Source organism: Cibotium barometz, chromosome 39 (genome assembly GCF_041138505.1).
Source record: "Cibotium barometz isolate CiBa-2024 chromosome 39, ASM4113850v1, whole genome shotgun sequence".
Lineage (NCBI taxonomy): Eukaryota > Viridiplantae > Streptophyta > Polypodiopsida > Cyatheales > Cibotiaceae > Cibotium > Cibotium barometz.
This window is the reverse complement of record NC_141084.1, coordinates 14,160,542-14,172,107: the sequence shown is the minus strand read 5'-3', so window position 1 is coordinate 14,172,107 and position 11,566 is coordinate 14,160,542. Positions and strand designations below refer to the sequence as shown.

Sequence of the window (11,566 nt, the reverse complement as noted above, 5' to 3'; positions counted from 1 at the left end):
CCTCAATAATTGCCTCATCAGAGGCTGAATTTCAGCACTTGGTTGAGCATTCAATTGCTCTACATATGGCTGCCCTCTATTAAACAAAGATAGGAGCGAATCAAACATGTCATGTAAGCATACATTCTGTTGTTTTTTGCATGAAAGCATGGGCTGAACTGAGTTTTCGACAAAAACAACATCTCTACTTACTAAAATCCGCTTTGAGGCCGGATGGTAAGGTCTATATCCCTTGCTTTCTGAACTATATCCCACAAATATGCATTTAGCTACCTTATCATCAAGCTTACTGCATTGTTGCTCAAGCACAAGAGCATAAGCAAGACAACCAAAAACACGCAAATGAGCCACAGAAGGCTTCTTGCCATGCCAAGCTTCATAAGGAGTTTTAGACTGGAAGGACTTGGTAGGGCATTTGTTCAACACATAGTTTACGCACATAGTTGCCTCTAACCAAAAACCATGAGATAAATCTTGGGCTTTCACCATAAATCGTACCATCTTCATGAGAGACCTGTTCTTTCTCTTAGCCACACCATTTTGTTGAGGTGTGTATGGCACTGTACATTGATGCCTTATGCCTTTTTCAGCCATATGTGCATGAAATTCCTTGGACATATACTCCCCCCCTCGATTTGAATGAAGGGTGCCAACTTTACATTCACATGCATTTTCAACCATGGATACAAAGTGCCTAAAGTACATAAAAACCTCTGACTTCTACTTTAATGGATACACCCAACTATATTTGGAGTAATCATCAATAAAAGTGACGAAGTAGAGATGGTGTCCTCATAGGACCATATACATCACTATGTATAAGGTGTAATTTCTTAACAGCTCTCACAGATCCACCCTTTGGAAATGATGTCCAATGCATTTTACCAAGAATACACCCCTCACATACATGTCTTAGCGGTATCAAGAGTTGGCAACTCAGACACCATATCATGCCTTTGAAGGCGTAACAAACTGCCATAATTCAGATGGCCAAATCGTGCATGCCATAATTTTGCATCACTTATAGCACGAGTTGTAGAGACTGAGCAAGCATCATGCTGCAACTTCTCAAATATATCCATCTTGTATAGGCTATGAAACAAGGTACCTGAGGCAATGATAGAATAACCATCATTTCTATCCTGAACTATACATCTGTCATCCACAAATTTCACCGTCAAGCCTGACACGCTAAGACTGAAACTGACAGCAAGTTCTTCTTAATGCCTGGCACATATTAAACTTTTGAAAGAGTAAATGCGCCCCCATTTGCAGCAATGAGTACAACTCTACCAACTCCTTTGATAGGATATGAGGAACCATTTGCACATGTGATGGTTCCTGCACTTGGGACAGATTCCAGAGATGAGAACAAAACATGGCCATTTTTTTGGTATCACACCCAGCTTCTCAAATTTAACCAAGGTGAACCCCTTGAGTGGACATTATTACCTTGCCTCTATAAGTGATTTTAAAAGGCATTTTCCTTGTAGATACTTGTATAAATTTTAATGGTCTCACAAGGTTGTAATCATCTTGTGCTCCTAGTCATTAAAAATGGCTTCTACAATGTTGGTCAATATAGAGCACAAAATCTTATTGGTACTTTCTACTTGACCATTGGCTTTTGGTTAGTATGGAAAAGATTTGTGATGGAATAACAAAACTCGAAATCTTGTAAATATTTTCTTATATAGGAATTTAGCAATGGTAGCAGAAGTTTCTTTTTACATTATCTTAGCCTTAGCCCATTTAGTAAAATAATGTGTGGCAACAATGATGTAGCAAGCTTGAATTTTCCAAGCCATTAGGCTAATGGGACCAACAAAATCTCTCTTATTTTTTCAATAGTTGTAGCATAATGACAAGCATCAACTACATTTTGTCTTTCTCTTGGGGCACATTCAAGGGTTAATATATTCACTGCACTTATTTACAAACACCACATCAGTGAACATCATTAGCCACCATAAATGCGCTTAAATGATTTTACAAGTAGTCACCTCACCAATGAAGTACCCACCTATAATTCCACCATGATAGGAAATAACTCATCAATTAAGTATCCACCTACAATTCCACCATGTGCTTCTTCATTCAATGAGGGTAATCGGGCTGTTGATGTCAAGGCATCTATCTTGGGTGCACAAGTGCATGAGTTTGGATTGATTGGGATTTTCTTCGTTTGGGCATTTTCTCATTAGACTCTTCAATTGATTCCCATAATCTTGTATAGACTCATGGTCAAGCTGAAGTTGATTTGTGAGACTACGCTTCATTCCAGTTTTTGATAATCTTACGAGTTCTATATCCTCAAATGTTCCCTTTTGGTCTCTTGTTCCAATGTACGCCATATCTTGGATATTGTAATGATTTTAATATCTTGATGATGCTTGTGTCATATAGATGTAACCCTAATGCCAATCAACCAATGCAAGAGAATACTCAAGTCATGTAGGAAACAAGCATGGAGAATGCATGAGAAGTCATCAATTCACTTGAGTGCAGGATAGACGGGTGCATGCATGAATAGAGAGACAACACGAAAGACATACCAAATTTCACATGTATCTCATTCGAACTATGCAGACAACATCGAACCGATATACTGAGCATGTAAAGACCTTAGGAAAAACTTTTTGACCATGTACGTAACATATGGACCATGTAAACTAAATCAAGGAAACATTGGACATGTAAATATCCAAGCAAGCTTGTTGTGGCCATATGCAAATCCAATGCATCATGCTAACTACATCAGGATAATGTTAAGCATGTGTAAAGATATCAAGAAACTCATTCCAACCATGTACAAACCACACGGACCATGCAAAGTACACCATGAGAAGACTAAGCATATAGATATCACAAAGAGCCTTTTCAGACCATGTCCATGTACAAACCACACGGACCATGCAAAGTACACCATGAGAAGACTAAGCATATAGATATCACAAAGAGCCCATTCCGACCATGTACGAACTTGGAGACACTTGGATTGTATAAACCACATTGAGTCTGTAGAGATATCATGCATATACCATTCCAACCATGTAAAAAGCACAACAACAATGTAAATCACGCCGTGGAAAGCTGACCATATAGAGATCACATACAACCCATCCCAACCATATGTGGATCACATGGACCATATAAATGTTAGCCCGTGTGTGCATGCACTCCATGTGAACTCACCCTTAACCGCCATAACCCTACAGCCACAACCCTTCACCTACCCTATGCCTTTTCACATTCCATATACCCCTTCATATCTCAAGAATGAATCTGGATTCCGAGAGCAAGAAGCTTTAATGGAAATCTCTCTTTCTTTCTGTTTTCTTGGCAATTAATTCCAGGTTAGGGCTGTGGTCCTAACCCTGTTGGTGACGAAGGTCGATGTGGAAGCGGTTGGCCATATGGCTGTTGGTGCCCAGGTGTCAGGGATTCCCTGAAGGTCCTTTTGGCTTGCAGAGGTGGTTACTTTGGCGACCACGATAAACTGGGAATGGTGGAGAAGGTGGCGATTGATTTTCCGACTTGTGGTGGGACAGAGAAGGCGGCGATTAATTTGCTGACTTGTGTGGCGGACATAGGAGAGAACGATGAGGTCAACTTTTGCAAACGGAAAATACCCAGTTGCAACTCTCCAGTTCTCATGGTGAGTCTGTCTTCCTTTGATAGGTAGTTGCGTCCAGACCAGACATCACCGGTTGGTGATTTGAAGACTGATCGGATGGTCTTCCATCAAAGCGTCTGAGATCTGAGTCGAAGTTGGAGTCTGATGCTCGAGTCAGAATCCCGAGTCCTCGTTGAGATCCCATCTAAGTGGACTAACGATGATAGTAATGGGGTTGTGATGCATTAGGGATGGCAGGATCTGAACCACCTAGAAGCAGAAAGTTTAGCAAGTAGTGGAAGTCATCGAAAACAGACACGGAATCAGTCGCCGCAGGAAGTCCAATTGCTACAAGCCAAAGATGTGAGTGGATGTCAAAGGGTTCAATGGTCGGAGTTCCAACCGGCAGAGAGTAAGACCGGCGAGCCATCTAGCCACGCGGACCATCCGATACCAGTGGAAACAATACCGGATGTTGATCTGTGAAGCCATTTTGGGAGGATGATCTAGGAGGCAGTGATCCTCTGTGCACCCCTGAGGGTGACTCACTGAAGTTCATAGCTCTCTAGTGCAATATGACCGATGGGCCGGAAGCATTGCAAGCTCTGTGTGGTAATAAGGAGCATCGATCTAGTGAATGTGTGACCTGCATGCATTGTCGCCAACATGACCATGAAACCAAGGATTGCTTGGACCATGTATGTGGCCAATGCAGATTCCAGGGTCACAATTCTCATGTGTGCCCAAAGGTCTTCCTAAACTAGTTTGATGATGTGCAATGCAGGTTACATGTTGACCATCTACTGAAGAGCAAGGAGCTTCAGAAGTTTATCCAAGATGCGAGGTAGGCTTCAGTGTGGCATGTCCAACACTCTCAATGGGGAAATTCTTTGCAGGATGTTGAATGGGTAACATTTATAGCTGGCCAACTCTTGTTCGATGTGAAACACGAGATTCAAAATCTGGATGATAAGGATAGTAGTTCGGAGAGCAAATCAGAGATTGAATCTGAAGCTTCTGATATGATGATCTAGATGATGCTTATGGTTGCCAAGATAATGGAGTGGATATGGCTGTGATTGAGCATGCACAGGAGGGGCTGATGGGTGGAATCTTCCAGGGGAGTTCCTCGGATGTAGTTGACCATGTGTCAGATGTGCCTGCTGATGCTTTGAAAGCCGGTCATGGCTCCGATTCCTCTCTTACTTTTTTGGGTAGAGTGCTTCGTGATGTTCTGGAACTGAGGAAGGATTTGTCTGCCATTTGATGTATGGAAAGTGTTTCTCCTGATGCTCCAGCTGTACATGATGATGGACAACATCAGCTTGATTATGTCTTGCATGTCAGTGATGGTGGACGGCATAAAGGTAATGAGCAGCCTGTACCTCCTCCATATGTGGATGATGATCCCTTGGATGAGAAGCGTGATGAAGACGCTGATGAGCCAGAGGTGTGTTACATGTTTTCACCAAGCTTTGCAGTGGAGGTAATGAACAACTTTGCTGAAATCTTTCCTAATGCAACTTTTCCCTCTGATATACATCGCTATCCATGGGACAAATCTGGTTTGGGATATCACCCATTCTAAGATGAGATGATCCTTGAAGGACCATCTGCGAATGCTATAGCTACACATGAAGACCAAGTCCAAAATCAGGGCAGCAGTCTGCACCTTATGAGAAACTCATGGTAGATTTAATGGATGATCCGGAGGAGCAAGATCTTGCTACGTATGCATGAGATGTCTGTGTAGAAGGTTTAACCTTCTCTCTTTTCAATATGTATACTGAAGACTTGACACCGAAAGCATCCCACACTGAGATGCCCCAACTGCAACCAGCAACACATGTTCACGTTGAGGCTGATGCCGATGTTGATGCTGTGGAGGTCATGGACCAATATGGGACGTAGAGTCCAATGATGAGGAGGAGGAATCTGCCCTTGATTGGCATAATGAAGCCCTCGAGGAGGCAGATTTGGTGAATGCATGCAAGACAGAGAAGGACCGAATTTCTATCTTGTGTACTCCCTTAAAATATAAAGTGTGGTTTGTGGGCGGCATGCCTGTATTGAGGTTGTGAAAATTTCTGATTTTGCTTCTATTTTTACACCGGATGCTATGGCTGCCTTGGAGTAACATGATAAGGCAGATTTGCCTCTATGGGATCTTGAACTTGTTGAGGAGTAGCAAGCTCTTTTTGATATTGAAGATGATGTCACTCTAGATGAGCAGAGGTGGCTGGACAGCCCCATGATCCCAAAGATGCAGCTCGAGGAGGAGCAGCTTGTTTGCATGATGGATGGTCAAATGAAGGAGCAGGATACTTACATTGTGGTTGCTTGCATGAATGAGTAGGATGTTTGCTTTGAGGATGCTCGGATAGATGAGCAGGAAGGGTTGTAGCATGCGCCCATGGATGAGGTAGAGGGTGAGGCAGTGGAGGAGCTATGTGGCCGAGAGAGCCCAGAAATGCCCTCACATGTCAAGACCCCTCAAATAGATATGCAGGAAAGCGCCCATGGATGAGGTAGGGTGAGGCAGTGGAGGAGCTATGTGGCCAAGAGAGCCCAGAAATGCCCTCACATGTCAAGACCCTTCAAATAGATATGCAGGAGAGCATGGAGGACGATCTCCAGGATGCTTAGATGCATGAGGACAAGGGTGAGGTTGTGGAGGAGCAGAGTGGCTGCGAGAGCCCAGAGAAGCCTTCACATGCCAAGACCCCTTGTATGGTTGAGCAGGTGGATCAAGACCATGCCAGATATGCCCCTATTATGGGTAGGATGTTTGCAAGAAGAGTGCAGCTATGCACTCACTTTTTGATATGTTGTTTGTGATGGGGCTGATGCAGTTCAGCCAGCTCTGCCTTGCGTTCATGTTATCGTGGATGTATGCCTTTGTGATGCTTGCTTCAACTACAGATCTGTAGGCAAAAAACAAGGGTTTCCCACCACAATGCTGCAGCACAATTTTTTTTGTGTCATGTGGATGCTGCTCTGTGAGTTCATTGGGTGATGCATAGAGTGCAGCCATGCACAGAATTTTGAAATTTAATTTTCCAGAATCAATGACAACTCAGCATGAATCATTGGCTTAAGAGTAGCATTAAAATTCTGTTGCTGCTTGCTGAATTTTTGCGGCAAATTTTTTTCCCCTCCCTACCATGGTTATATGCTGCAGGCATGCCATTTGTTTACCCACTTTGACTTCCAGCTAGTATGCTAGCATGGGCACGAGTTGTAGCGGTTGCTAGAGTTACATCGACACATCCTTTTAATCCTGGGACTTACGTCCATCTTGTATCCTCTCTATGCTGCTGGACTATCGACATCCTTCATGATCCAGTGGTTCCTATTGAGCCTACAAAGCATGATGTAGATGTGAATAGAGTGATTGATTTGATGCCTATGGACACACTCTTGTGCTATTTAGCATGGTTTTATGGTGGTGATGTGCCATGTTCATTGATTTGAGTTTGAGGTGTTGTGCCATTTATGGTACATCAGCATGTAGCAGATGCTGGAGCTTCATCAACATATCTTTTTGATGGCAGTGTTATGCCTATGATGTGTCTACTCCATGCCAGTGGAGTGTGGACATATGTGTGGAGACATGGTTTTATGTTTTCATTTTATATAATCATGTATGAATGATATTATATTTTATATAATCATGTATGAATGATATTATATTTTATGGGTTCCTAGCCCTGGCATGTTGACATGAAATGGTTGCACTGTACTTAAACTATGATATATGTTATGTGCACGACACTGGCATGACCCTATGCTTGTGGGTTCAAGTCATCGGGTTGGGAATCTGACCCATTGGGGTACCAAGTGTTAGCCCGTGTGTGCATGCACTCTATGTGAACTCACCCTTAACCCATAACCCTTCACCTACCCTATGTCTTTTCGCATTCCATATACCCCTTCATATCCCAAGAATGAATCTAGATTCTAAGAGCAAGAAGCTTTAATGGAATTCTCTCTTTCTTTCTATTTTTCTATGCAAATAATTCCCTGTTAGGGCTAATACTAGGAGAACACCAAGCATATGTTAGATCATATCGACTACACAAGATCACAGCTAGTCAATTCCCAGCTAATGCGGATCATGGAGACCATGCGGAATGCACATGACTATATTCAAGCTAATAAATATCACATGGAGTCCATTCTAATAATATATAGATCATATCATCTGAACAAAGTAGAAAGGAATAGTACCACCACATAAAGACCATGTGTAGCCCATTCCAACCATATACAAATCATAAAAGGAACAAAGAAGAATACTGCCACATAAAGATCATACACAGCCCATTCCAACCAAATAGAGACCATGTGGACCATAATCACTCAAAAATACCATTCATAGCATGCACCATGACGAGATACAAGGAAAAAATATTGTCACATGTGAAGACATAGAGACCACACAAGAGGTATACAGAATATCACATGTATCCTATTCTAACCATATAGGCCACATTAAAATATTATTGATCATGTAAAGATCTTGAGCAACCCTTTCTAACCATGTACCCATATGGACCATGTTAACCAAACCAAGGCAACGTCAAGCATGTAGATATTTGAGAGATTGTTTCGACTATATGCGGATCCAATGCACTATGTAGACTACCTTGAGATCACAAGCAACCCATTCTAGCCATGTACAAACCATATGGACCATGCAAAGCACACCGTGAGAAGACCGAGCATATAAAGATCATATATAGTCTAATTCACCCATGTAAAGGACACATGGATTGTATAAGCCACACTGAGCTTGTAAAGACATGCATGTGCCATTTCGAACATGTACTAGACATGTGGACCATATAGACCACATTAAGACAACACTGAGTATGTAAATATCACGAAACCAATTTTGACCATATACACACTACATGAACCATGCATAATAGACTATGAGAAGACCCAAAAACATAGAGCCCATTTCAACCATATACGGATCACATGTGCCGTATAGAAATGTGCCGTATAGATTACAAGAGGAGGAAGAGCCCATTTCAACCTTAGGGGGTGCACCACTAAGAAACCCTATGTATCACGTGTGTTCAAGGAGTATTTAAAAAACCCCTTTCCTCCTGTGATTTTTTCATGAATAAAATGACCCATTTTTCTTTATGGACTTACAGGTTTTTTTTCAAAATCGATTAAAAAACCCCTTTTGTAAACGTAATTTTGTAAACTTACCTTAAAATTTTGAATTAAAAAATCCCTTGATTTGAACTCACATGCTACACTTACATATTTTTAGGTGAACCCCCCGAGATTCCAACCCTATGTCAATATCACATGGATTGTATAGAGTACGATAAGAGAACTTAGAGTCCATTTTGACCATGTACATGACATGTGGACTGTACAGACCACATCAAGACAACACCAAGCATGTAAAGATCTTGAGCAATCCATTATGACCATGTAATGACCACATGGACCGTGTATAGTACACCTTAAGAAGACCAAGCACATAGAGTCCATTCTGACCATATCAAGATCATATGTATGGACCATATAGAACATCTAAGCCCATGATCTATGACATCATGCATGACCATCATGTGGATGATGCACGTATGTTCATGGTGTATATGATAGTAGGTATGCCCATGATGCATGTATGTCTATGTCACGTCACATGCTAACATGGACTTGTCCCATGTTGATGTGGTCATGATAAGTGCCACATCATCCATCAACACAAGCAAAACCCCATGAAACAAAAGCTCGCCAAAAAAAACCCTCACCACCAAATGCTCACCAAAAAAAGTCACTGATTAACCAGTGCTCCTGCTACTTTCCATCAAATGATGAACGATTTACTTTTTCCATATAGGATAGTTCATTGTGGTTTTTTTTGATATATTGGTTTATAGTACGACATTTTTGAACACGATATTTCTTACTTTTGACGAACGATTTACTTTGTCCATATAGGAAAGTTCATTGTGGTTTTTTGGATGATATATTGGTTTATAGTAAGACATTATGTGAACACATGAGTATCTCAGGGCTATCTTACAGATATTAGGACAAGTGAAGCTTTATACCAAGGAATCCAAATGTGAACTTTTTAAAATGGAACCTATCTATTTGGGTCATGTTATTACTCGCATGGAATTCGCATAGATAAAGCTAGTCCATGTATGGCCTATTTTGAAGTTTATTTGGTAGATTAAATCTTTCTTGCTATTTACTTTTTTTTTGAAAAAATAATCGTGATTATTCCAAGGTAGCAACAACTCTTAAATGGAGTAGTGAGAAAAAAGAAGGGCAAGCATAGTCCTCAAATGTAACAACTCTTGAATGGTGTAGTGAGAAAAAAGAAGGGCAATCATAGTCCTCAAATGGTGTGGAATGACGTCCTTAATGCAAACATATTATTGACTATGTGGAAGAAGAGAGAGGATAGATTCATGATGCAGATATTTAGCACCACGGAGTAGTGAGAAAAAATAAGGACAAGCATAGTCCTCTAGTGGTGTGGAATGATGTCCTTAATGCAAGATTTAAAGCATTGAAAGAATTCCTGCCAACGTTGTATTTAATAGACCTTAGGAAAACATTCGTGGTTGAGATTAATGCTAGTGGATTTTCTATTGGAGCAGCTCACTTCCAAAATTGTAGAAGACCAAGCGTTTTTTAGAGTTTAAAGATCATAGAAGCCAAGAGGCGATATTTGTGTTAGGACCTTTAATGGCTTGGAGTAAAATAATCAAACTCACACAAAATTAATCAAACAAGCATAGACTTCAACAAATTGACAAACAAAGCTTAGCATAAACGAATAACATAAAAAAATACTCATCATCATCACCAACACACTATTGTGTTAAACCTCCTCTATTGGGAAGAAGTGGCCCCATACTTTTTTACTCGTATTTAATGTATTAGATTTTTCCTAATTTAGAAAATAGATCTTACAGCAAAAATAGCCCAAGGCTTCAAAAAAAGTAGAGCTTGCACTTGTGTGTACCAAAGTTTAGGAAATGAAATAAAAGGATGGACCTATCAAAAAGGTAAAATAATACCCAATGATATGTACTTGTAAAGATTTTTGGGCTAAACTAAATAAAATATATGCCAAGATGTAATCAAAGTAGGCATTTTCTTGCTATCAAAAATCATAGTAGGCATTGCTACCAAAAATCCCACCGTGGTCCAACACATGTTCCCTTTGAGACTAAATAGTCCACCACTCAATCCTCACCTACACATAAAATAAATGTCAGCGACACAATCAATTAAACACATTAATCCTCAAATATCAAGCTAATACACATACTCGATTAAACACATTAATTCTATCCAATGATATTAGGCAAACCAAACACACAAACTACTATTTTTGTACTAGCCAGCATAACCAGAAAAACGTAGTAAATTTCTTGATGTAAGCATACATCATACACATGAAATCAAGTAATGGCATCACCCACATTCCTTATGCATGAGTGATGACCACATGAGCATCCCCATGTGACCATAGAGGATATAGTGCTAACATCCCCTCTTGCTCTGGTAGTGTTGAGCGGATGAGATTCGGGTAAGCACGGAAATACCACCTAGGCATCCATCTAGAATCTTTGAAAGGATAGTTTTTGAAGATCAAAAGATATCTATTATATGTGTTTCCTGTGCATGTAGTGGTACTCTCATGATTGATCAATGGTGTTAGAATCATGTATAAGAACACCTTCTTCATCGACCAAGTCAAGAGGTTGTTCAATAATGGGATGACTCTAAATGGTCTCAAAAGACTAACATAGAAAGAACTATGAGTGTTCCATGAGGGAGGCAAGTCCAATTTTTGTCTACAACATCATTAATCCACTCTAAAAGATCCATAAAATCTAGCTGTAAGAAGTTTGACTATGTAAGATTCCTCCTCAGCCTGAATAATAAATAAGCCTT

At 40.6% G+C, this 11,566-nt stretch overlaps 1 protein-coding gene across 1 annotated transcript; it reads left to right on the top strand.

The window, feature by feature from the left end:
* Window positions 1-3,505: 3,505 nt before the first annotated feature.
* Window positions 3,506-7,339, top strand: LOC147615753 (uncharacterized). Its single transcript, XM_086778337.1, has 2 exons — window positions 3,506-3,658; window positions 3,866-7,339. Exons 1-2 carry the CDS (start codon window positions 3,506-3,508, stop codon window positions 4,100-4,102), a joined length of 390 nt encoding a protein of 129 aa, XP_086634463.1. The 3' UTR covers window positions 4,103-7,339.
* The last annotated feature ends 4,227 nt before the right edge of the window (window positions 7,340-11,566 follow it).

What these genes read in the sequence shown, in the direction of transcription:
- LOC147615753 (XM_086778337.1), top strand. Translation starts at nt 3,506, where the DNA reads ATGGTGGAGAAGGTGGCGATTGATTTTCCGACTTGTGGTGGGACAGAG. An exon ending in GCAACTCTCCAGTTCTCATG is followed by an intron (nt 3,659 to 3,865) that starts GTGAGTCTGTCT and finishes GTGATGCATTAG; the next exon opens with GGATGGCAGGATCTGAACCA.